Source organism: Mus pahari, chromosome 3, assembly GCF_900095145.1.
Source record: "Mus pahari chromosome 3, PAHARI_EIJ_v1.1, whole genome shotgun sequence".
In the NCBI taxonomy this organism is placed as follows: domain Eukaryota; kingdom Metazoa; phylum Chordata; class Mammalia; order Rodentia; family Muridae; genus Mus; species Mus pahari.
In genome coordinates, this window is record NC_034592.1 from 137,934,087 (window position 1) to 137,961,139 (window position 27,053).

General features: G+C 46.8%; 1 protein-coding gene across 1 annotated transcript in view; it reads right to left on the reverse strand.

The window, feature by feature from the left end:
* The window catches only part of Gss (glutathione synthetase), a 28,472-nt gene extending 2,297 nt beyond the window's left edge, over window positions 1-26,175 (reverse strand). Inside the window, exons 1-11 of the mRNA XM_021193773.1 lie at window positions 26,061-26,175; window positions 20,874-21,008; window positions 15,225-15,370; window positions 13,517-13,592; window positions 12,877-13,016; window positions 12,116-12,232; window positions 7,426-7,506; window positions 7,253-7,330; window positions 5,863-5,929; window positions 2,058-2,252; window positions 1,152-1,233 (exon numbers count right to left, since the gene is read on the reverse strand). Coding sequence (XP_021049432.1) covers window positions 1,152-1,233; window positions 2,058-2,252; window positions 5,863-5,929; window positions 7,253-7,330; window positions 7,426-7,506; window positions 12,116-12,232; window positions 12,877-13,016; window positions 13,517-13,592; window positions 15,225-15,370; window positions 20,874-21,002 — 1,111 coding nt within the window. The 5' untranslated portion in view covers window positions 21,003-21,008; window positions 26,061-26,175. The remainder of the gene's footprint in view (window positions 1-1,151; window positions 1,234-2,057; window positions 2,253-5,862; window positions 5,930-7,252; window positions 7,331-7,425; window positions 7,507-12,115; window positions 12,233-12,876; window positions 13,017-13,516; window positions 13,593-15,224; window positions 15,371-20,873; window positions 21,009-26,060) is intronic.
* Window positions 26,176-27,053: the final 878 nt, after the last annotated feature.

The following is a 27,053-nucleotide window of genomic DNA, read 5'->3' on the forward strand; positions in this document are numbered from 1 at the left end:
AGAGAGAGAGAGAGAGAGAGAGAGAGAGAGAGAGAGAGAGAGAGAGAGAGAGAGGAGAGAGAGAGGTTGAGCGTCTTTAGGAGTTTTCTACCTTTGCTCTGTCCTCAACCTGTTCCTAAGGCTTCATTTATACTGTACACTTTAACTCCCAAATCTTTTAACTCATGTTCTTTGTTCTAGACATTGTAAGATGTACCACATGTCCCTAATGCAAACTTAGCATATCCACATGGATATCTATTTCTGCTAGAACTTACCTCTCCTGAACTTGCTACTCCTAATAGGATGAAAAGCATCCCTGAGTCCTATTTAAGTTCACTCTCCCTTTGACACCTTAGTTAGCTTACCTATGTTATCAACTCAGAAGTGTTGCCATTTATGCTCTATATTGTCATAACCCTAGTCTGGGCCTCCACATGGGTCTTCCTGACAGTGATATCAGCCTTCTTCCAAGGTCTCTGTCACAGATACCTCTTCTCATTCCAGGAAACTTACAAAGGCTGAAGCTCATCACTACTAAACCTACTTGGATCCTGAATAGTTCATGTGTCCCTTCCCTGTTGGAATTTTAATGGCTTACTATATCACTTTTGATAAAACACAGTTTATAACATATTTGTAGGGGGAGGGGAATGTGCATAAATGTGCGTATACGGGCAGACACACACACACACACACACACACACACACACACACACACACATACACACACATTCATGCATGTGCAAGTGGAGGCAGAGGCCAGTACTGAAGTATCTTCTTCAATGGCCTTACTTTTGACCAGGGTCTCTCACTGAACCTGGAGCCCACTGTTTCAGCTGGACTGGCTGGCCAGTGAGCCCCCAGGATCTGCCTTTTTCTGCCCTCCACTCCACAGTCCTCGAGGTACAGATGCTTGCTGTCACGCTTGGCTTTTATGTGGGGGTAAAGACCCAGTGCTTGCATAGTAATCACCTGACTGACTGAGGCATCTCCCCAATCCCAAATTTCCTGGAACATTTTCAGTGTTCTTTATTATCAGGTCCCTAATAGTCATTCCCAGCCCATATTCCTGCCATCTCCAATTCTAGCCTCACCAGCTTCTCATTAACCTCTTAAGAGTTCAGTCTGTGTTTTTATGGCCCAGTGCTCCACAAAGGAGATCCACCTACCTCCACCCTCTCTCTGGGGCTTCAGCACAAAGTGGCTTGGAGCAGCAAGGGCCTCAGCAATGGCCTGGTTCCCTTCTTCACCCTGATAGGAGGCAGACAGTAGTCACTAGAATTCAGGCTATATGTCCTGCTGGTGATGCAGAGTGACTTCAGGGGGAGGGACAGAAGGGAAAACACCATAAATTCCTTTAGGCTAGCCACTTCAATCCAGATGTGACCCTTAACTCCCTTTGGCACTAAACACCAAACAGGCTTTCAGTACTACAGCAAAGGCCTGGAGAGTGGCTACAGGTATTCCCTAATTCTCTCTACTCTCTACAGTCATTTCCTCTGGTTTTTATCTTTATCATCACCATTGCTGAGGGAGTTGCAATGGATTTTTTAGCCCTCCCCCCAACCCAAGTTTTAACTCCTGCTGTGGTGGTTTAAATATGCTTGGCCCAGGGAATGTCACTACTAGGAGGTGTGGCCTTGTTGGAGTAGGTGTGGCCCTGTTGGAGAAAGTGTATCACTGTGGGGGTGGGCTTTGAGACCCTCCTCCTGGCTGCCCAAGATTCAGTCTTCTCCTGGCTGCCTTGGATCAAGATGTAGAACTTTCAGCTCCTTCTCCAGCATCATATCTGCCGGGAAGCTGCCATGCTCTCGCCTTGATGATAATGGACTGAACCTCTGAACCTATAAGCCAGCCCCAATGAAATGTTGTCCTTTATAAGAGTTGCCTTGGCCATGGTGTCTGTTCACAGCAATGGAAACCCTAACTAAGACACCTGCTCTCAAGGCTTAGGGGTCCTCCAGAGCAGCAAAGATGTGAGCCATATGCCAGCCACAGTGCCAGCTGTGCTACACCCTCACCCCAACACATTTGGGCCCCGGTCTCTGTTGTGTGGTAGGGAAAATGCTACATACCATGTCCAGTGAATAGAGGCCAGCAAAGGTGGCTCGGAGGCGGGCCACAGCCTCAGGCTGGCCTGGGAGCAGCGATTCCAGCAGACCCACCCTGCTCAGTTCCTGCTGCACCTTCTTAGTCCCAGCCAGCTGTGTGGCAATGTCTGGACACTTGGCAGCACGAGATCTCTCTAGCAGCAGGCGTGCTTCCCAGTTCTGCAGATGCAATAAGACCACAGAGCCTTTCTGTAGGTGCCAGACACTGTGCCTTTTACTCTTCAAGTTGATTATCATTACAACATCCTTGTGAGGCAGATATGAGCTCTCAGTCTGCAGGATGCTAGCCCTTCAGGAGTGTGTGGTCTAGCAAACTAATGCAAGTTCATGATGACACGGCAAATTACTACAAGGAACTTTTTTTGGGGAGGAGGAACAGGGTCTCACTATGTAGCTCTCTCTGGCCTGAAACTTGCTATGTAAACCAGGCTGGCCTCAGACTCACAGAGATCCATCTTCAGCTGTTTCCTGAGTGGTGGGATCACCACATCCAGCAGAAAAGACATTTTGTAAGGGTAAGGAAAAACTGGAGCGCTCCCCTTGCCTCTCCTCTTCCCTCCCCTCCTCCCCCTTCCCTACCTTTCTTTCCCTCCCTCCCTCTCTCCTCCAACCATCCTCTCTTTTGAGACCAAGTCCCACTTGGTAGCCAGGCTGGCCTGTAACTCCCGAGATAGCCTAGGCTGTCCTCCTGCCTCAGACTTCAGAATACTAGAAGATTTTGTCATTTCTTAACAGGATCTGGTCATGGAACCCAGGCTGTCCTGGAATTTGCAGTCTTCCTGCCTCAGCCTCCTGCATGCTGGGATTATAAGCATGTACCACCACACCTGGCTGGATGAGGTTTGAAGGGTGTGAGATACTTGATTATAAGCTGAGCTTTACACTGTGCTCCAAAAAAAATCCAACAGGTAAAAATCTAGTTGACCATATACTCTTTAGCCTTTTATCAAGTAAAGTCCACTGCTTCCTGTAAGGCCCTGTAAGGCCGAGTTCCCCAGTTTTTCATCATCTCATGCCACTGCTTCCTGCTACTCCCCCTAACTCCTGACTCCCACATTCTAACCATACAAGACTGTAATTACTAAATTTCATTCCTTCTCACTGGTCTTTTATTTACTGATTTCTCTGCCTGAAATTCTCTGCCTATTAACTTTTCCCATGGATAGCTACAGCTTTCTCATCCTCAAGTCTTGGTTCAGTTGTCCTTCTCCTGACACTGGGGGTTTCTCCATAACTCTCTATCTTTTCTTCCTGGTCTTTGAGTCAAAGCCCATTACCTCTCAACTAGGCCTATTTCTCCCAGGCTGAGTATAGTATTCCATATTTGTAATGCTAATATTCAGATGGCTGAAGCAGTAGGGTCTAGAATACAAAGCAAGTCAGAGTCACAAATGAGTTCCAGCATGCAGAATAAGAGTCTGCCTCAAATATAACAAAACTAAAACTCAAAAAGTTATAAATAATCTTTCTGTTTTTTCTTTCTGATGTTCATCTCCCTGACCAGGCAGTGTATTCACCATAAGAACTGCACAAGATTTTGCCTTGTTTTTGGTTATATCCCCACAGAAATGCAGTTTACGGTCTGACACTTTGTAGGTACTCAATATCTGTTATTGTTGCTCAGTGGACTGAAATTTGAGTACTATCCTGACAATAGGCAGTCAGACAGGTGGAACTCACTGGAGAATGGGCCCTGTGTCAGACAGGATCATATGAACAAAGGTCTGCAGGTGGCTAATCACAGGTTGAATAGTCTTATTGTTGTAGGAGCTTAGAATACAAGAGACAGGGAAATGTCAGAGGTCCCCATTCTCAGGCACTGGGGAGAACGGTTGTCCTTGTCATGAACAGTGACACCACTGGATCAAGGCTAAGGCCTAGTGCACAAGCCCTGCTGTCTCCACCCAGTGCTGTCCACCGGAATAGCTTAACCTGAATCATCTCAGTCAGCTGACTGGGCAGACTCGGAGGCCCAGAACACAAGACTAGAAAGATGTCTTGTAGAAGCAGAAAAATCAAAACTCAGACGCAAGAAGAGTCATCTACCAAGTCACAAAGCCTGTAGCTTATGACCATGTTTCAAGTGCAGGCAAGCTGCTCTCGCTATACCACTTCCTTTATTAACTCATCCTCTCCTCTTATGAGTGTATTTTAAACTGTTCCTCTGCCTCCCTGTCCTGAAACCTGGATCCATTTCCCCAACAGACAATTTCCCTCTTCCCTAGTTAGCAAGTTTCCAGTACTAACCATGTCTCTGGACAAAAGGGCTTTCCCTAGAGCTGTCCTTCAGTAGAGCTGTCCCTACAGAGCTCAACCGCAAAGAACCCTAAGTGGACTATAAATCTCACAGGGGCCCCTTCATTTTCAAGCGTAGCTCCTGTCTTCAGATGCTGAGACCCAGGAGGGGCTGGGAAAGCTGTCCAGTCGTGACTCTCAGCTCACCACACAGGGTATTTCCTCCCGTCTTTTGTTAAGTATTTTTTTTAAAAGACTTATTGTTATCGTATGTGTGTGAGTGTTATTCTGCATGCATGTATGTGTACTATGTATGTGCTTGGCACCTATGGAGGCCAGAAGAGGGCACTGGATCCCCTGGAACTGGAGTTACAGATGGTCGTAAACTGCCATGTGGGTTGGGAACAAAACTTGGGTCCCCTATCTAAGAGCAGTAAGTATTCTTAACTGCTGAGCCTCTCTCCAGCCCTTCCTTCCTTCCTTCCTTCTTTCCTTCTTTCTTTTTTAATTCCATGAAAGCCAGGCTTTTTTAGCCTTTCCTCCACGGTATAGGTGTTAACCTGAGGACAGAAGAAAGGCATATGCAGAATACACTGCCCCGAGAGTCAGAAATCCTAGGAAATTCTTGTGAGGTTTTAGACAAGCCTCTGCATGGCTCCAAACTTTGGTTTCCTCATCTAGGTAATAGGGATAATTATAAGTCTCACATGATAGCTGTAAGAGTTAAATAAAATGTGTGGAAAGTAATGTTTGAAACTACACAGTAGTTAGCAGGATGAGGTAATACTGGTTGCCATGAATATAAATGAGAACATGATCAAACAAACAAAACCTTTCTAGTTCAGATAAAGGAGAGGTGCAGAAAATGAAAATGGTCAGAGAGCTTGGGCACGATGACTCACACCTATACTGTAGCACTTGGAAGGCTGAGGTAGGAGATTGCCACTTATTTAAGGCTATGCTGAGTTTCAGGTCTGCCTTGAAGGAAGACCTTGTTCCTCCTTACCCTCCCCCTCACACACACACACACACACACACACACACACACACAGAGAGAGAGAGAGAGAGAGAGAGAGAGAGAGAGAGAGAGAGAGAGAGAGAGAAGAACAAACAAAATAAGTGGGTGGGTGGCCTGGCACTAGCCTGCATCAGCTAGTGAGAGCTGTCTGTACGTATCTCTTCCCAGATCTTTGGTCAGAATGGTTAAACTGAGTAGCTCAACATTATACTATGGAAGTTAGCAATGCTATACATTGGGACTCTTCCTCTTAGAAAGATATTTGTTAAACACTTTCCAACATATCTCCAGAAAATGTATAAATGGCTAAAACACTACAGATAGATTCCTGAGGATGAAGATCCTAAAGATCTTGTAAAAATGAAAGGGGGGAGGGAGCCCACATGAAGAAGAAAGGCGTTTCCAGCAGCAGTCCCAAGAGAAAGACGGAAGCATGGCTGTGACGCCCGAGCTGGGTTTCTGTGGGGCTCTAGTAGCTTCCTGGAGACAGAGAATGGTCCAATAGAAAACACCAACCTGTGGAGTATACTGACTGGGCATGTAGCCATCTCGGAAGTACACCACAGCTACTTCCTGGTCATCCCTGTAACACAGGAAGGAAAAAAGCTTCTGAATAAAATTATTACTGACGTGTTCAGTCTATTTTGGGATACATCCAAGCACATGTGGCAGTCCATACAGCAAGCCTGGACAGTGGCTCCCTAGAATTAGTGACAGCAGAAATCCACTACTTCTATTAAAACAGGGGCGCAGCGCAGAGTGCTTTAGAATATTCTGCATCTAAAGATATTTTATGAAGGCGGCAAGGAAACAAGAAGATTAGCACAGGTAAAACTAAAAACACATGTATCCAAAATTTTGAGTGAAAGAATCATATTGCCATGATTAGCAAGACAGAATTGCACTTTGTATTTCTACTGCTGAAATTAGCAGAAACCAGACTAAGATTTCGTAAACTGTTGGTGGTGGGGATGTGCAAAAACTTGACTCTAAGATAACTTCTTGCCTTGCCCTTGGCCTATTTCCTATTATCTACTTTATCTAAAAAGTAAACTAGCTACTTGGTTTTGTTATGATAGCAGCCTGTTTGGAAATATCTGAAGTGAGATTGGGAAAGTCCGAGGAGGCTCTTTTTTGTTACTTTGTTTTTTGAGACAGTGCCTCATATATCCCAGGCTGACTTTGAACTCACTCTATACCTGAGAATGACCCAGAACCCCTGATCTTCCTGCCTTTACGTCCCAAGCCCTGAGATTATAAATGTGTGCCATCACACCGGGCTACATTCTTTTGTTTTTAGACAGGGTCTCATTATGTAGCTTTCTATGTACCTGGAACTTTCTGGAACCTGGAACCAGGCTGGCCTAGAACTCTAAGATCTGTCTGCCTTTGTTGCATGTGCCACCATGTGGAACCCTAGCTAGGTCTAACTATGTAAGGTACAGTTAAACCCAATATGTAGTATTAAAGCTACAGTGTGATGGCCCATGGGGAAAAACAAAAGGGCCTGCCTTAGAAGACAAATCCAGGCTGTAGTGCAGAGAGTGGCAACCAGATGGGCAACGATGAGCCTGTCTCCCTGCTTGCCCAGCCCAACTGCTCAGGCCTGTTTTGACTAGCCACAAAGATGAGCAAGAAAACTTTTAGAACCTCAGAGTTCTATATGAAAAACTAAGGTTAAATTTAAGGATGATTTTCCTATCCAAAAGATCAACAGCTCTGCTATATATCTCCTTTAGAAGTGGAGCTAGGTGTTCTTAAAATTTCCTAGGAGGATGAGATATTTCAAATATTAGGAGAAAAGAAAACAAGCTATTGTATTCCCAGCAGAAAAGTTCTTTAGTGATAGGAGGTGTCAAGAGAGGCTCTTAATCCAGCTGTCTAGTGGCTCCTTGGGGATGCTTACATAAACAGCCTTCTGTTTTGGTCCAGAGAACCCCTTTCAGAGACATCTTCAAATCTTCCACGGATTACATGGATCTTCCTGGGGAAGAAGGGTGAGAATGAGAGGTAGTAGATGTGTGTTCTGAATCGGCCCCTCTCCTGGGGCCATGCCCGAGGCTCTCCTCCTTCCCTTACCTGTCTAGCAGCTCGTTCTCTATGGCACGCTGGTCAAATATGTTCCTTTCCTTCTCTTGAGCAATCAGTAGCACCACCGCACTGCAGAAAGAGCACAGGTGAGCCAGGGTCGCCGCAGACCCTGCCCTTCCTGCTGCTCCTTCAGAGAGAGGTGAGAACACCTCTTCTCAAGTAGTCCTGCTGATGCGGGCTGTGATCCCAGCGCTTGGGATCCGGGGCAAGGGCAGGAAGAACATGAATCTGAGGCCTCCTACAGAAAGGAGGGACCAAGGAGATGGTTCCGTCAATAAAGTGCTTGCCATGCAAATGTAAGGACCTGAGTTCCAGCTCCAGAATCCACTTAAAAAAAGGCAAGCTGTGGCCTCATGTCTGTCATCCCATCACTGGGGAGGCAGAGGCAGGAGGGTCCCTGGGGCTTGCTGGCAAGGCAGTCTAGCCAAGTTAGTAAGCTCCAAGTTCAGTGAGAAACTTCTCAAAAACAAATGGAAAGAGATTGAAGAAGACACTCAATATTGAGGTGGCCTCCACATACCTGTACACACAAGACAGACAGACAGACAGACAGACAGACAGAATATACCTTCCCTGCAAGAACAGATGCCAACTCAAGTTGCTTGAGGCAACCGTACATTTCTTGAAAATAAGGAACGTGGGCTGGTGAGTTGGTAATAGCACCCAACTGCTCTTCCAAAGGTGCAGAGTTCAAATCCCAGCAACCACATGGTGGCTCACAACCATCCTTAACAAGATCTGACTCCCTCTTCTGGAGTGTCTGAAGACAGCTACAGTGTACTTACATATAATAAATAAATAAGTCTTTAAAAAAATGTTTAAAAAAAAAAGAAAAGAAGGAACGTAGTAGAGAAGGAGGCATCATCTCTGTCGGTTCCCTGGTGGTGGAAGGGAAACTGTACTGATGTCAAATTTCTGTACAACTGAAAATCTAGATTTAAAACCATCTAACCATACGCATTTTCTTGTCCCCTAGAAGATAACTTGGGCCATGTGTGACGGTGCACTCTTTGATCCCAGAATTCACGTGGTGAAGACTGGAGAGTTGGGCGTTTAAGGCTGGCCTGGGTTACCTGAGACCCTATCTTAAAACAAACAACAGAAAGCATAACACCATGATTCAAAAATCTGTCTGGAGAATAATCCCAGAGGAATGTTTTGTAAATGAACCACAATGTTGGTCAGGTGCTAATAACTCCACGACAAGGGTGTAAAGAACACCATCTGAGCATGGAGCTCTTAGATGAAAAACAAAGCGGCCAGATGGAACTCCACAGAGGCGACTACAAACAAGTGCCTCTTGGGAACCTCGGCGGCTCTGTAATGTCCACAGGGCCACATTTGGTCTCACAGTAGCAATGAGCTAACTAAGGCTTGCTGGGCCCACTTCTCTCTGTTTATCCAATAGTTTCTTAAAGAGGCTGGAGCTTGAACACTCGAGAGAAAGCTTGTACCTGCTAAGATATGTTCAGGGTTTCAAACACAAGCCCTTCCTCCCTCCCCAACTAGAAATTCTAAGGCCAGTGTTTTACAGTGCCAAATTCCCTTTCTGCTATAGCTACTGTTGTGTGCTGGCGGATTCTTGCTAAGACATCTGCAAGTCCAGACTTCGGCTTAGTATGTTAATTATTTCTCACCTCCTATATCGGCCTCTTTCTCTGTTTTTTCTTTTCAACCTTAGCTGAAAAATTCTTGTCTAAACTGTGTTCACCTGACTTCCTTCTACTTGGCTGAATACTCTTCCAGCCTGCCTCAAGTCAAGAGGACAGATATTTAAACTGCAAACTGACTAAACTAGGTAAGACAAAGGGGAAATGGTTTCTTATATGCCATCTTGCCTTGAGAGACCCAAGAGCCAAAGGCCTTGCTCTTCACTTTGTACCCTGAACCACTCTGCTCATGGGTAGGTGTTGAGGGGGCAGGGTGGCACCTGCCCAGGATGGCTCACCTCCAAGAAGAGACAAAGGAGGAAGCCTGGAGGCTGGAGGTTAAAATGGAATTGCAGACTCTGGCTCACTAAATCAGCCTTTGCACTTGCCAGACAGTGGAGCCGGATTCAGAAAACACATTCTACCCCCACTGCCCTCAGCTGTGAGAAGTTTGGACTGTGCAGGACTCGGAATGTTGTCAGTTGAGGAAGGTGAACTGGAAATAGCATGCTGGCTGGGAGAGAGGACCCAACAATCTTAGTTCTGACTCTGCCAGTGTCTTGTGGTGTGTCCTTGAGCAGGACAGTCAACTTCTTTCCCGGAGCCTTAATTGACTTGTCTATGAAATAGAAGTGTTAATCAGATCTTATGTCCCAACCTTTTATATCAATAACCACCCTTATTCTGCTCATTCTAACTACAGACCCTGTTTTACCGTTGTTGTCTTAAAGATTTTTATTTCTACGTGCATGATTTTGTGGTTGTGTGCCATGTGTATGTAGGTACCCTCAAAAGCCAAAAGAGGGCATCTGATTCCCTAAATTTACAGGTAGTTGTAAGTGACCCACTGTGGGTACTGGGGGTCAAATTCAGGTCCTCTGAAAGGTCAAGAAGTACCCTTCCTCTCTGAGCATCTTTCCAGCTCCAGACCCTAGGTTTGAAAGCATTTGTCGTTCTGGAGAGATGGCTCAGAGGTTAAGAGCACTGACTATTCTTCTGAAGGTCCTGAGTTCAAATCCCAGCAACCACATGGTGGCTCACAACCATCCGTAACGAGATCTGATGCCCTCTTCTGGGATGTCTGAAGACAGCTACAGTGTATTTACATATAATAAATAAATAAATCTTTAAAAAAAAAAAAAAGAAAGAAAGCATTTGTGTAAACTGAAGCCATAATTTTACAGACAGTAAATTAAACTCGGGTCCTTTGCATGAGCAACAAATGCTCTTAACTGCTAAACCAATCCTCCAACCTTGCTGAAATCATAATTTTATAATCAGGACTGGTGATATATAACTGTCTACTTTTTGGAGGCTAAAACAGAAGGCCAATGTAGGCTATATAACAAGACCGTGTCTCAACACAACAAACAAGACTGGAGGTGTAGCTGACAGAGTACTGGTATACACGAGGCCCTAGATTTGACCCTCAGGCATGACAAAAAGGTTTTAAAAAAGCAAACAAATTATGATTTAATTATAATTTAATTCTCAGATTTCTTACCTTAAAAATGTCTGTGTTTGTTTGTAGTTTTTTGTTTGTTTGTTTGGGTTGGGTTTTTGGAGACAGGGCCTTGCTATGTATTCCTGGTATTAAACTCACTACATACCTCAGACTGGCCTTGAACTTAAGGCCATCCTCCTGTCTCAGCTTCCTGAGTACTAGAATTACAGGTCTGTTTTTTATTTTTGAGACAGGATCTTGGTATGTAGCCTGGGCTGTTGCGGAACTAGCTATGCTGACCAGACTGGCCTTGCAGGCATAGAGACTCACCTGGTTTTGCCTCTTGAGTACTGAGATTAAAGGTATGTATCACCATGCCCAGCTCAAGAAAAACAATCTCAGAGAAAAGAGAAGACTCACTAAGGTCATGCACTTGCTCAGCAGAAGAGCCTTATCACTTTCACAGTGGGTAAAGCCAGTCCCTGCTCAGAGGCCACTCGGTACACAGGTGTTCCCCCACACATTACTCTTGGCCTGGCACGGCCTGGCAGGAGGCTCCCTCTGCCAGGTTTTCATCTGCAGTTTCTCAGGTGACCCATCTCCTGACTTCACTTTCTTAAAATGGACCCTGTGGAGAATTCTACTTGACATAGTGTTTGTCCTGCTTGTAAAATAATCAGAATAAGAGGCTTCTTGGAACTTCGAGGGGTTTAGCAAGCCCAGAAAGGCACACTTGAGGCAATAGTGTCCTTTTCTATAAACAGTGAGTTCTACTACCAGCTCACCATCACTGTCCCTCTCCGAACCCCAGTCCCTTTATCTGTAAAGCAGGGAGGAGCAGCCCTAGCTCAGTGCAAACATCCTGAGACCCTGCATGGAGAGCACTTGGTGCTCCCTAAAGCACAACTCAGTTCCATGAGGACACTGAACTGCTGCTAGCAGAGGCCTCTCAACCATCTGGAAGTCACTTACCGAGCATCTTCACACATCTGGAACATGGTTGAGAAGTAGGAAGAAAGCAAAGAAAACACTTCTAAGCAGTTACAATGGACACCACAAAATTCCCAGATCAAAACTGACCTCACGCTCTTCACACACGATTACAATAACCAGGATCCCTGATTTCCTCCCCCCGAACCACAGCAAACCAGAAGGCAAAGGGATTGAAGCAGAGGACCCCCCATTCCAAGTGCACCGACAGCAGTGAGATGTAAAAGCAGATGTTTAAGAAGCCAGCTGGGAACATTACAGAGATATGGATGGGAACTCAACCCCAGTGGCACAGGCCTTCTAACGCTTTCTAATCCTAGGTGTGGCACCAGTGAGCTTCAGCAAGATGCAATCACTGTCCATCATCATGATGACGTCCGTGCAACATGGAAACAGTAACTTATATAGTCAGCATCTCTTATTTTAGAAGGAAACCCAAAACTCCACTAAAGTATTTTTGGCATTTAAAGGTGTATGTTTCTATTCCTAGAAATACCCCTTCATCCACCAGTGATGTCTAGCAAAGGAGAAGCTGCCACACCCAGGAGTGCTGACACGATGGCAGGGCACTACTGCCACCTTTCCACATTCTTACTTAGCTGAGCCATAGAGCTCCCAGGCTTTGGCGATCCCCAGGGCCAGTCCCTTGCTGGGGTTATTGGACAGGATCTTGGAAGCTTCTTTGGTCTTATTCAGGACATTGAGAACGTGTCTGTTGGAAGAGAGACGGCTGTTTAGTAACTGGATGGACCAAATACCCTTCTGCCCGTGACCTCACCGATACATATAGGAACATTACTCTGAAACTCAGCCAAGCACTTAAAAGCACTTTACTACCATTCCCAGAAGAGTCCTGAGAGCCTTGAGGCCATTCCACTCCAATTCCGTTTTTAAGGGGGTCGGAGCCCCTTTCCTTGGCCCCCAGGTGCAATACAGAATCCATATGGAATCACAGTGACCTGGAGCACCCCTGATGGCTAGGAATCTACTACTATGTCCCTCAGAAGCTTCTCAATCCCCCTCTGCTTCGGATTCAGAACTGCTTCCCGGCATCAGATATGTCAGGACCTTCCTATTCGAGAGACCCCTCAAAGGCATCATTTTCTGTGACTGGCATGTTAATCTGCACAGTGAGGGGCAGGATTAATATGCCATGAGGGGTCTTCCTTCTCTGATATATAAACGATCTGATTTCAAGTAGAAAACTGCTATGGGGAGAGAACGGAGATGTGTAGAACACATGACTCAGGGTCCAGGAAGGTATAGCCATGGTAAGAGATCTCTGACTTAGCCAGTGACTATTGGTCCATTGAGCTCTTCCCCACAAATGAGCTCCATACTGCCCTAGGAACCCACCGGTGCACAGCTGGAGTCCGGGAGGCCAGGCCCCCAAAGCTGGCAGAGATAGTGTTGATCTCGATCTGTTTCAGGGCTTTGGAGCCGTCTGCGCCGCACTGGAACATGTAATCTGAGCGATTCAGGCCCAGGAACACAGTCTGTGGACAGAACTGAAGGCTGAGGACACTGGCCCGGGAGGCTGACTCTGGGGTCGAGCCACAGCACACGCTATAGGGCTAAGAGCTGTCTAATACTCCCAAACCCAGAAGCATCATCCCGTCATCCCGTCATCCCAGGACCGGTCACGTGCAGGCCCAGCAGAGACTGGTCAGAGGCAGATTCCTATGAGACCAAGACTAAGGCCAATTCTTCTAGTAAAAATAAAACAGGGGCTGGGGAGATGGCTCAGTGGGTAAGAGCACCCGACTGCTCTTCCGAAGGTCCGGAGTTCAAATCCCAGCAACCACATGGTGGCTCACAACCATCGTAACAAGATCTGACACCCTCTTCTGGAATGTCTGAAGACAGCTACAGTGTACTTACATATAATAAATAAATAAATCTAAAAAATAAAATAAAATAAAAAATAAAACAGAAACTAATCCGCCAGTGATAAGAGAGACACGTGCCAGACAAAGGAAGAGCCAGCACCAGTTACCTGGGCAATGCCCTCTTTCAGGACTTGCTTGTAGATATCAAAGAGACGGGCAGTATAGTCGTCCTTTTTGATGGTGCTAGAGGAGGAAAGAACATTTTCTAGGCTATGTGAGACCCTACAGGTCAAGGAGTCCCACCCCACCCACTGACTCCTAGGTCCTTTCTGGGTCTTGAATACCCATTCCAACCTAGGAGCAAACAGTGCCTAATAGTCTACCCTGGAGCCAGATAACAAACCCAAGCTCTGTCACCCGCCATCACCCCCTGAGATTTCAGGGGATCCTATCACCTTTCTACCTTAGTTTGTTCAACTGAAGAAGAAAATAACCGTGCTTATAGCATAGGCTTGTGGTGAGAAGTAAAATTCCTGAGTGAGGTAACTCAGACCCAAAAGGATACGCATGGTATGTATTCACTGATAAGTGGATATTAGCCAAAAGTACAGAATACCTAGGACACAACCCACTGACCCTAAGAGGTGTAACAAACAGAATGCCCAAGTGAGGGGGAAGGGAACAATCCCAGGAGGCAGAGGAGGGAAAGAGGGATCTGGGTGGGAGGGGGAGGGGAGAGGAAAAGGGGAACAGGATCAGGGAGAGGGGAGAGGGGACAGGAGAGAAGCCTAGAGGGCCAGGAGACTGAGTGGAGATGTGCAGCTCTGGGGAGGCGACAGGGAGATCCTCTTCAAAGTACCAGACACCTGGGAGGTGAGAAACTTGAAAAACTCAATGGCGGCGATCTTAGCCAAAATGCCCAACAGTGGGGGCAGGGGGCTTGAAGAGTCCACCTCCAGTAGATAGACAGGGCCTCAAGTGAATTGTTCCTGCCTAAGAAAAACAAAAAAACAAAAAACTGCAGGGACAAAAATGGAGAAGAGACTAAAGGAGAGGCGGTCCAATGACCAGCCCAACTTAGGAGCCATCTCACGTGGGAAGTTTTCCTTGAAGCCCCTCTGCCCCTGGCCAGCCCCCTCTGGAGGGCGAGGACTTTCACTGGGGCCTTTCTTAGCTCATGGGGAAGTGAAGAATTCCCAACTGGGCTTTAGCTGCCAGGAAAAGGGACACATTTTTGCTTCTCTAAAGAGGGCCACCTTTCAACTCCAGGTTCTGGGCTGTTGTTTTCCCTTAGACACTAGCTCTGATAGAGGTGGTGGAGGAGGGAGCGGGCAAGCGGTGCTGGGGTTATGAGGTCTTTGGAGATGGTCTCCTACCTAATCATGTTGTCCAGTGTGAATGGGCTAAGCCAGGCTGCTTGTACTGAGCAGAAAGCAAGCCCCATCCTGAGAAAGAAGGTGGTCGCAGGGGGCATGCATTCATGACCCACTGGATTTTGGGCTCCAAGCCAATGGTTTCCAAACTTCGGATCATTATTATTTTTTTCCCCACATCTAACCTGGCCCCGAGGAACACATCTGAAAAAAAATTTGGTCCCTAACAAAATAGTTTTCCATCAAAAACTTAACCATAGATATAGCGCGCGTGCGTGTGTGTGTGTGTGTGGGGGGGTTCCTTTTGCCTGACAGACAGAAAGCAGCAGAGGCAGGATTGGAAGGCAGCTCTCCTAACTCCTTTGCTCCTTTTTATGTCCTCTGAGGGACACCTGCTCCCCATTCCACCAGGTTAACTTACACAGCAACAACTCCTGGCTCCCCTGCCTACCCATCCCATGCGTTTAGCCTCCCTGGCCCCCAAGACCTCAGCTCTCTGTACCTAAACAGTGTTTGCTCCAGGAAAGCTGGGTTCTGGCTAACAGCATCCACCAGTAGGTTGAAGTCCATCTGCACAGCATAGGCCTGCTCCAGCAGAGCACTGGGTACTGGCGAGGGGAAAAGTGTGAATGGGGCATACGTCACCACCTGGTGAATGAGAGAGAGAGAGGGAGAGAGAGAGAGAGAGAGAGAGAGAGAGAGAGAGAGAGAGAGAGAGAACAGCTGTGAATGCATTAAGGCACTAAGCACACAACCGCAGGGCAGCAGTCACTTCATGAATGGAAGCAAGGGTACAGTGGAGGTTCTGTGACAATTCTACAGGGTTTCCTTTAAATGAGAGGCACACAAAATAAGAACTCCCACAAGAATTATTGAGTACTTACTGCTTGCAAATCATTGTGCTGAATACTTAAGATGGGTTCATCATTAAATTCTGTGAGGAAGGTGTTAATGTTATTCAAACTTATCAAAGGAGGAGTTAGAATATATCCAGGTGCTGGCGCCTGCATGTGAACCAGGATGGTTACTGAACCACTGGAACACACTCAGACTCCATGCTCACCATATAACTGCATTCCCATCCTGTGTTCCTGACTGATTGATGTTGAAGTCTGTCCCCGTGTCAGGAGCTCACACCCGAGGCCCCTCGCCTTCTAGTTGGTCTAGTTGGGGTTGGGGGAAAAGGCTCCTGGTAGGGCTGCCGAAATGGACTGTGGCTCTCTGACTAGAAGGGAGTGCCATGCTCTTGTCCTTGGGTATAGGTGGTGACTCCAGTTAACAGGCTGGCATTTAGTTGCACCCTGGGTTCTTTGGACTTTGACCCGGGCATGAAATCCAAGTATCATTAGGACGGTTATTCTAAAATGGAGATATACCTCCTGAGATTTCCAACAACTAAGGAACTGGAACTTGGCAGATAAAAATATGCCATGTTACTTGAATTATATACCCTCTCGGTTAGTATCAGTTTGCCATTATGGTAGAATGGGTTTATGGTGGTAGAACTTTCTCTTTATTTTTCTTTTTTGTTGTTGCTGTTGGGTTTTTTGAGGCGGGGTTTCTCTGTGTATGTAGTCCTGGTTGTCTTAGAACTCAACTCTGTAGACCAGGCCAGCCTTGAACCTAGAGATTCACCTGCCTCTGCCTCTGAGTGCTGGGATTAAAGGTGTGCACCACCACTGCCCATCTTAGAACTCTTATTAATATTCTCTTTAAAAATTACCCTGAGCTCCCCCCTTCTCATCTTCTCTCTGTGCACTTGCACCCTTCGTTCCTCCCCCTCCCCATGGCGACTTCCCTGGCCTTCATCCTTGGGGCCAATGAACTAGCCCACCCAAGAGCAGGTTCCCAATAAATCTGCCTTTTATATAATCTTTTAAAAAATTACCTTGAACTATGTACAAACAATCATACATATTTCAAAAGAGCTCTAAACGGCTAGGTATGTGGCGCATGCCTTTAATCCCGAAGCTTCGAAAGCAAAGAAAAGCAGATCTCTGTGAGTTCACGTGCAGTCTGGTCTACAAAGTGAGATCCGGTAATAGTCAGGGATAGGTAGAGAGACCCTGTCTAAATTTAAAAAAAATAAATAAATCAAAATAAAAGAGCTAAGGTACATGGTGAGAAGTGTGTCTCAATCCCACTTTGGCCTGAGTCACCTGGTCCTCTCCCCAAGACAAATTTTATATATATTTTTTTTTCACAAATATATGATCTCCTTTTTACACATATAGAAAGGTCTTGTCTCAAAAAAACTAAAAACAAAAAAACAGGGTCAGGATTACTGCAGATTACGTAAAAGGTGACTAGCACCCAGAGTATGTAGCTTTAAGACGCAGGAAACTGCCTCTCTCAAGTCCCACCCAATCTAAAACATTGCGAGAGATTTCTGTGTGTCCTGACCCCAGAACTCATCATACCTATTTGAATTTAGGAGGGCTATCACAGCTGTCCTCTGCTGTCCACGAGCTGAGTCACACAGCTCTCACTTTTTAGAGAAAACAGTAGCACACGTATGACAATAACGCCCTGCTTTGTCACCAGGGAACAACAGGAACAGTGAGATGGGGGAGAAGCAACTCCCAGACCACCTGATGTTTGTCTATTTGAAGACAGGGTCTCACATAGAGCAAGCTGGCCTCACTGTAGGCTAGGGTGAGCTTGAGCCTCTCTTTAAAAAATATTATTATATATTATATTATAGTGTGTGTGTGTATTCTATAGCATTATAGCATGCAAATGAAGTTCAAAGGACAATTTCTGGGAGCTGAGTCTTTCCTTCTACCACTGCATTATGGAAGCAAACTCAGGTCCTAAAGCTCAGTGGCAGGTGCCTTTACCCACAGAGCCATCTAGTGGTCCAGGCTTGAACTTCTGCTCCTCCTGATTCCACTTCCCAAGTGCTGGAATTACAAGCATGTGGTACCACACCTTCCCAATTTGATTTGCATAGATAAGCTGGGTAACTTTCTATTGTTGTTGTTCTATTTATTATATGATTTGCATGTGTGCATGGGGTATAGACTTAGTAGTGTGGGCAAGTGCGTGTATATTGAGAGTTGGGTGTCTTGCCCTCTCCACCTTCATTTTTTGAGACAAGGCCTTTCACTAAACCTGAAAGTCAGAGACTGGACAGGCTGGCTAGCCAGTAAACTCCACAGATCTGGGGTTACCGGTGTCTACTACTGTGCCAGGGATGGATTCTGGGAACTGAACTCAGGTTCTCATGCTAGCTCATTCAAAAAATGACCCAACCCCCCAGACCCTACTGTTTTAGTGTTAGCCTGGCCTTTAAAAAAAAAAAAAAAAAATGCTGGTATGAGGATGGAGATGGCTCAGTAGTCAAGAGCACCAGTTGCTCTCACACAGGCCCTCAGTTCAACTCCCAACACCCACAGGGCAGCTCCCAACCGCCTGTAAGCAGGGTTCCAGAGGACCTAAAGCCTCTTCTGGCATCTGTAGGTAGGGCACATACATACACTTGGGCACACACATAAACACATAAAATGAGAATACGTATTTTAAAATAAAAATGCTGCTAATTTTTTTTCTTGAAAAAAGGAAGAAGACAACACTAACAAAGATGTAAAGATGGCTTGCCTCTGAGGGAAACGGTGGCTGGGGGAAGGAGTCCTACTCTATACTGGATAAGCTTTTGGACAGTGCACCTATAGCTCATGTGTTAGCAGTTCAAAATGAACTCCCTGTCTAACACTGCAGGTGCCAAATCTTAACCCCTCATGGGGCTGATCTGCTGCATCGATCTACTGTGTGAAGGTCACAGTCCCCTCTGCCCAGAATCAGAAGGTCAGCTGGGCTGTCTGACCTCACCTGAGTCCACACTTGACCAGCCCTGCCTTTCAGCTGCATTCTTTGAACATTTTTGCCCTCTCCGTACTTTGGGGTATCCCCCATTTGTCTTTTTAGCTCAGTCTGACTATCATTCACCATTTTACCTCTGATCAAAGTGAATCGCTACTTCTATTGGGTGTTCCAAGAAAGACCGCAGGGTGGGAATGTGCAGGGTACGCCTTGGGAGCCCAACTCCTCGGGATTAGAGGCTGGCTCTGCCCATCTTCCCACGACCTCAGTGACCTCAGTCTGGTCACTTAACTTCTCCGAGCTGTGAGTTCCTCCTCTCTGTGGTGGTGAAGGTTAAATGAGTCAGCAGTTCCAAAGTAATGAGAATAAAGCTGGACACACAGAGTGGTCAATAAATGACAGAAATAACACCAGACACACAGCGAGTGACCAATGTGACAGTTAACGCCACACTGCGCTGCCTGCGCCTCCCAGTCCAATGACATTCCTTAGTTATTCTCTGCTACAGACTCCAACTAAACCTGTGCTCCAAAGGTGAGAGCCTCTGGCTGAGAGCCCTGTCAAAACCGCCCAAGCATAGAGCAGGGTGTGGTTCAGAACAAATTCAGAGTGGGAGGGGAAAGGGAGGAGGGAGAGGGAGCAGAGAAAGGGGGGAGGGATAGAAAGAAAAGAAAAAAAGAGGGAAGAAAGAAGTGGGGGGTTGGAAATGAAAAGAAGCAGCAAAATACAGCAAGGCTGATCGAGTACACGCCTTTGCATACAAAGAGGGAGAAAGGGCTGGGTGCAGTGGTACTCAAGACAGCAAGCACAGCCACTCAGAGATGGAGACAGAGAGTAGAGGGTTTGACCCTGTCGTAGACCACACAGTGAAAACCTGTCTCAAAACAAACAGAAAAAGCAATAGAGAAAATAAATGTGAATGTATTATCTAGTTGAAAAATAAAACAGATTAAGGATAGTGGTGGGGTTTTTGTTGGTTGTTGTTTTTAAGAAAGTATCTCAGTATGTTGGCAAGCTGGTCTCAAATTCATGCTTTCAAGCAATCCTCCTGCCTCATAATTGCTACTGAGCCCAGGAAAAGGAGTTTAGATGCAGAGAAATCCTGTCTCAAAATGCCAAAGTGTGTGTGGCGGGGAGTAGGGTAGTGGTGGGTGTGAGTGGGTGAGTGTGCACGCGCACACATACACACATTTGATGTACCAATGAGAGTTTAATCTTTGTATCATCAAACAGTAATATTAAGTGTTACCAGTAGGGGGAAGTATGCCTAAGAGCAAGTAAAATAAGCAACGAAATGACAACTGAAATTTGGCCTTTACTTTCCCCTCCTCCTCCTTCTCCTTCAGATTTACTGACTTTATATATGCGAGTACACTATTGTTCTCTCAGACACACCAGAAGAGGGTGTCAGATCCATTGAGCCACTGTGTGGTCCTGGGAATTGAACTCAGGACTCTGGAAGAGCAGTCGATGCTCTTAACCACTGAGCTATCTCTCCAGCCCCTGGCCTTTACTTTTCAACATTTAATTTGTTATACTTGGCAATAAAAAACAAAAACAGAAACAAAAAAACATTAGACAAAGGAAGCTAACCCTCACATAAGGTTAATTTCTTAAATAGATTGCTAAACAAAAATTAAAAACACATGACAGACTCCTATGTATGTTCAACTTGGATTTGCTGTTGTTTGTTGCTGTTTTTCAAGCCCTGGCTGTCCTAGAACTCACTCTGTAGACCAGGTTGGCCTCCAACTCAGAGATCCACCTGCCTCTGCCCTCTGAGTGCTGGGATTAAAGGTGCGGACCGCTGTGCCTGACTCAACTTGGACTTTAAATTACAGATGTGTGTGTAAGAGTATGTATTATCCCAAGGCAAGACAGACCTGCTGATGCATGTTTAGTAGGAAAAAACAAGAGGAGCGCCCTGAGTTCAAGGCCCCTTTCATGTACACAGTGAGTGTTAGGGTTCCATGCTAAGACTCTATTTCCAAAACAAACAGAAAAGCATTTGCAGAGAAGACACGATTCAGGGTGCTTGGTGTATGTGGGTTTCCTGGACAAAGTGCTTCCTGGGAGTTATCTCCGAGAATTATCCTACACAGTCAGTGTTACTGTGTCTACATACTGGAAGAAAGTACACCTTACAGAAATTAAGTAGTTGCCTAAATTACACTTCAAACCCCAGATTTTAGTGTGATTACTCCAGCATGCTGCTTTTTACTTTTAGACATCAGTTTTAGTTATTCAATAAAATAAAGAGACAGTCTTTGACCCAAAGGAGCCACCCTCATCGTGGAGGGTGGGCTCAGAGGACCATGATGAAGCTTACATCGGAGGAACTGGGGTTCTGTGCGGACCTCAGCAACACGCCCTCCGCCAGGGCCCGGTCTATGGCCTGCCTGGCCAGCTCTTCCAGCTGCTTCTCATCCTGCAAGACGGATCTCCAGCTGGTGGCCATCCCAACCTGTGACAGACAAGAGGACCTGGTGACAGAAGGCCTGGGACCCAGCAGCCACCCAAACGTGGCTACTTCCAACATTGTGAGACCTGACCAGTTACCATGGAGGGGCAACTGTGGGAGGGGCAAACTGCTTCCGCTTCCTCCGTGTGCATAAATCAAGCGACAAAATGCTTCCATAGCTACTCATTCTCTTTGGATTCTCAAAACAGCAATGGCATTACTCTCACAGTGAGGAGACAAAGGTTCAGAGAAGTGAAATGGCTTGCCCTAGACAATGGGGTTTGAGTCCAGGACTCTGGACTTCTGGTCTAAAACTTCTCAGTGGAGAAAAGAGGTGCTAATGCCACATGTGACTGGAATAAGTGACTCCCTCCCAGAACTGCAGATCTCTACCTGCGAAATAATGGAGAGGGCTAAATCAGATGTTCCCAAACCTGGCTTAGTATTCTGGGTATTTGGGAAAAAAATACATATTACCGATCCCCACCCCAGAGATTATGATTGAGGGACACAACGGGTGGAAGGGATTGACACTACATTTTAGAATGTTTTCTAGAATGAAAACCATTGTAGCAAATGGTCAATTTCCCTTCTTTAACATTTTTAGTGACATTTATTGTATGTGGGTGGGTGGGTGTTGCCATGGACTGCCTGGTGGAGGTTAGAGGACAACCTGCAAATCGGCCCTTGCTTTCTACCTGTAGATCTCCAGGATCAAACTGAGGTAATCGGCCATGCTGGCAAAAACATCTTTACTAAATGAGTCATCTCTCTTGACTCTAATTTCCTTTCTTATTCCAACAATCTACCTGAGTAAATCTCAAACAAATTACAAAGTAGGTAGGGGAGGAAACTTTATGGTATATCATGAATTGCAGATAAGGTCAATTTCAATCTCTTCCTTATAATAACCAGGAGCCTTTTTTTTTTTTTCTGGTTTTTCAAGACAGGGTTTTTTTTGGTGGTTTTTTTGTTTGTTTGTTTGTTTGTTTTCTGTACAGTCCTGGTTGTCCTGAAACTCACTTTGTAGAGCAGGCCGGCCTCGAACTCAGAGATCAGCCTACCTGGTTGTGTTTTGTTTGCATGTAAGTCTGACATTGGATTCCCAGTTGTGAATTCCATGTGGGTGCTGGGAATTGAACTCAGGACTTCTGAAAAAGGGGCCAGTGCTCTTAACTGCTAAACCATCTCTCCAGCCTACACCAGGAGCCAAAATTACTAGCGCAAAACAATTACATCTTTGTGTGGACATTAACCACCATAATATATAATGCTAATGGAACAGAAAATATTTTTAAGAAATCACATTATAGCTGGGCAGTGGTGGCACATGCCTTTAATCCCAGCACTTGAGAGGCAGAGGCAGGCAGATTTCTGAGTTCAAGGTCAGCCTGGTCTACAGAGTGAGTTCCAGGACAGCCAGGGCTACACAGAAAAACCCTGCCTCAAAAAACCAAAAGAAAAGAAAAGAAAGAAAGAAAGAAAAAGAAAAAGAAATCACATTATAGCCTGGAGTGGTGGTATATGTCCAGCACTTGGGAGGCTGAGGCGGAGTGAGTTCCAGGGCAACCTAGGCTACACAGAGAAGCCCTGACAAAGAGAAAGAAAGAAAGAAAGAAAGAAGGGAGGGAGGGAGGGAGGGAGGGAGGGAGGGAGGGAAGGAGGGAGGGAGGGGGAGGGAGGGAAAACATGCTATCAAAGTAGAAATGCCTAAAACCCAATGCCCAGCCCAAGATAAAGGAGCTGTTTCAATGGCGGCCAGAGATGCGGAGAGGTCCAGCAACTCTCACTCTGCTACGTATTCACTTTGCAGCAGGTTCGGGGTTCAGACGATCCGGATAAAACATCTGGAAACGTCTGCTCACTGTTTTTGTTCTACCCTGCTGTCATTTAATCCTAAGAAACAAACATGGCTGCCCAACTCAGTTGTCCTCGGAAGAGAGTTAGATAGACCGTGATAGACCTCTATCCCTTTCAGCCTGTCTCCTTCTCATGAATGCGCTGGGTTTGGATAATTCACCCGTCTGCCAGCCTCAGCACAACGCTTTGACAGAAAGAACGTGTGATCGCAAGGCAGCCTGGACAAGCGCCTGGTGGGTGAGGACGGGAGACAGCATAGGAAAGAATGCGGCTCTGGAGTCAGACCTGGCTTGAGTCTGTAACCTCCACTTCCCTTCTAAGCAAGGACAGTGGAGTAAAGGAGAAAAATCAGTCCGGTTTCTCAGCATGTTCGGAGCTTTTTGCAGTCAGTTTCCTGTTCCCATGGTGAAAGACCTGAATCTGGGTAACTACATAAGGAGGTTTCTTATTTGGGCATGGTGGTACATTGTCTATGATCCCAGCGGAAGTAGGAACATTTCTGCAAGTTCAAAGCTAGCCTGAGCTCCATTTTGAGTGCCAGACCAGCCAGGGCTATACAGCAAGGTACTGTCTCCAACAACGATTCAGCTAACAAGTTTTATTACTTCTTTTCCTGGTCAGGATCTTGCTCTGTCACTCTGGCTGGCCTCCAACTCAGCAATCCTCCACTCTCAGCCTCCCAAGCAATGGTCTCACAGGCAGGAGCGATGGCACACAGCTGAATAGTTGACTAATTAAGCTCTCTGCTTTGCAGGCTGAGGGGCATGGTGCTGGCTTTGATGAGGACTCCCTAGCTGAGAGTCTTTCAATGGTGGGCACATGAGCAGGAGGAAACCAAGCTGTGTGCGTGACTCAAGCTCACTCATAACAACTCACTCCTCCAAGAAGTAAGTCAAGTGGGGCTGGTGAGATGGCTCAGTGGGTAAGAGCACCCGACTGCTCTTCCAAAGGTCCGGAGTTCAAATCCCAGCAACCACATGGTGGCTCATAACCATCTGTAACAAGATCTGTCGCCCTCTTCTGGGGTGTCTGAAGATGGCTACAGTGTACTTACATATAATAAATAAATAAATAAAAAAGAAATAAGTCAAGTAACTGGCCTCGAAAGAGTGGCCTCAATAGCTTCCAGGGGCAGCTTCCTCAGTGATCTAGGGCCATCCCACAGTCCTCACCTCTTAAGGGTCCCACCACTACCCCAAATTACCACACTGGGGACCAAGCCTAACCCATGAACCCATAGCCAAGTGCTTGGCTAGGAACTTGTTCCATTCGTACCCACTCCACAAGCAGTGGGAGACCTGTTAGATGTTGTATGGAAACCCAGTAACAGGGCCAGAATAAGAACCCACGGCTCCGACATTAGAGCAACTGGACCTCTACTAGTCTCACTTCTCCACACCAAATTCCACAGCTGTCTGTCTACGGGCTTTTGCTTGGCTGACAAGACTGCTAACGGCTAGGTACTAGCAACTCAGACAAAGATAACACATTAAAAATAATCACTACAGATGGGCATGGTGGCCCAGGACTGTATTTCCAGTACTCAGGAGGTAGAGGCAGGAGAACCATGAGTTTGAGGCTAGCCTGGGCTACACAGCAAGCCTCTGTATCAGCTGAGGCAATGGCTCCGTGGGTAAGGTGCTAGCCACAAAAGCGTGAGAAGTCTATTCTCAACACCCATAAAAGATGGACCACAGTAGTGGGATTGAAGCCAGCACCATGCCCCAAGGTCTTCAAAGCAGAGAGCTTAATTAGTCAACTGTTTCAGCTGGGCGGGGTGGCTCCTGACTGTTGCTTGGGAGGCTGAGAGTGGAGGATTGCTGAGTTGGAGGCCAGCCAGGGTGACAGAGCAAGATCCTGACCAGGAAAAGAAGTAATAAAACTGGTTAGCTGAACCGTTGTTGGAGACGGTACCTTGCTGTACAGCCCTGGCTGGCCTGGCACTCAGGCTAGGCTAGCTTTGAACTTACAGTGCTGGGGAGATCATGACAGCTGGACATTTGCAGCCTGCTTGCTGGTTAGTGATTGCGAGTGAGCTCCAGGTTCAGTAAGGCCCTGTCTTTAAAAAAGTAAGGTAGAGGGCTAGGGATGGGGCTCAGCAGATAAAGAGCTCAGACCCCCAGAATGCACATAAATCCTGGGCAGGTAGTGGGCAGGCTATAATCCCAGAACTCGAGGTGAAGAGAGAAAGTGCAGTGATCAGGGAAGACACCACATGTGTGTGCACATGCAAATGCACCCTCACATACAAACTGTTCTGTATTTACACAGCAGGTACTTTCCTGGTTTTCAAACTAGAACATTCGTCTTGCTCCCTGGGATGGCCCTCCTCTGATGAATCTCACCCTGGCATCCCAGCCTCCCGTGCACTTTTCTCCTACAGCCCATTTTTTTTCAGTCCTGTGGATTCTGCTGACTAAATGCGCTTTGAATTCCCCTATGTCTGCCTCTACTGATCTCGCCCAGCCCTGGCCAACCCACTCCTCTTCCTGGGCACTTTCAGAGTAGTAAAGGCATCCTAAGTGACTAAGACACACCAGCCTCTCTTTCTTACTTTCAGATCTTGGCTGATGACGCTTTTCTCGTGGCTTAAAGGTTCTCTCCCACTGAGCTACATCCCCTCTGTACCCCCAACTCCTGATTGAGTTTTGGAAGCCATCGCCGGATTTCTCTGTCCAGGTTCGTACCTCTATCATAAAAATAGCATTTGCCTTGATACTTCATTGGAAGGTTAAGTGGTGAATGAATCACGAAAAACTTTAAAACGCCCACACATAAATCCCGTTGGACTTTAATCCCCAGGGCGAGGCTAGTGAGGGCTCAGGGCCTCGGGCTACAACACAGCCGCTAGTCCCGGCTTGTCCCTGTGATGGGCCCCGTTCGCTCCCCATCCCTGGACAAAAGTTTGGTCCTGATCTCTCCCAGTTTTTGATGGCGGCTTGTTTATTTCCCCTAGACCTCTGGCTCTAGCCTCGCTAACAGTGTCCGAGCTGGAAGCCGGCGATCTGGAAATCTAGGTTCAGCACTCCCAGCACAGCCCCCACACTGGACACAAGTTTCCCGGTGCTCGCCGCAGTCCCGGCCACCGCGTCGGCCCGCTCGCCGCGTTCCAAGCGCTCTCAGACCCCTCCCTCACCGCTCTCCTCCTAAGGAAACTTGACCCTCGCCAGCCGCCGTCGCCAAGCCCCGACTTACTCGCTCTTGTCCAGCTGCTCGCCAGGCTCAAACTCCGCACGCCGTTACCCGGGCTCAGGGGGCGGGGCTTCGGCACGACCCAGGGCGCCTGCGCAGACCGCCCTGCAATCCTTAAAGAGGAGGGTGGGGAAGGAGCCCCGCGTCTATAGGACTGGACGGCGGCCCGGAAGGGGCATTACATGAGCAGTGACCTGGGCTTTAAGGAATACATCCGTACTCTAGGGGGAGAGGCCTTGGGTGTGGCGGGATGCTACCTGTTAGCTTACTTCCCAGAGAGTCAGAGCTAATGGCATTCTGTGAGATGGGGCACTCGGAGGCAGAAGAGAGCATCGCATCCCCTGGGAACTGATCCCGGGTCCCAGCTGTAAGTTGGTAGTTGGTGAGCCTCCAAGCCATCGCTTTGAATGCGAGAGAAAGAGAGAGAGAGAGAGAGAGAGAGAGAGAGAGAGAGAGAGAGAGAGAGAGAGAGAGAGATTTAGGAAGGAGAATTTCTACTGACTGTAAATCAGTGGCCTAACCCAGGGACCAAAATCCTTCCAACTCTAGATAAAGCAGGTGCATCTCTCCCATCTAGGAAGGACAGTCCGCAGATCCAGATGTCTTGTATGAACGGGACAGAGTTGGCAAGGAGGTGGCCTGGTTATTGCCAGAATAATGTTTGCTGTTTAACACTTTTTTCTTGTTGCTTCTGTACATGACCAGGTAGGAAGCAGCTGCCCCGACTGACAGACAAAAGTCACTGTATTAACCAGAGGTCAAGGCAGCTATTTCTGGCACTAAATGAAATTACAGTGCGCAGGGAGTAGGTGATGGCCTGTACCTTTAAGTCCAGCCCTTGGGAGGCAGAGGCAGGAGGATCCAGGCCAGCTAGAGTTAGTTAGACCTTGTCTCAAAACCCAAACAAACAAAAATGAAATTATAATGAAAACAAAAGCCCCAAGGCCCAGGGCTCTCTGCACAGCTTCCTTTTTTCTAAGATGGATCAGCAATGGT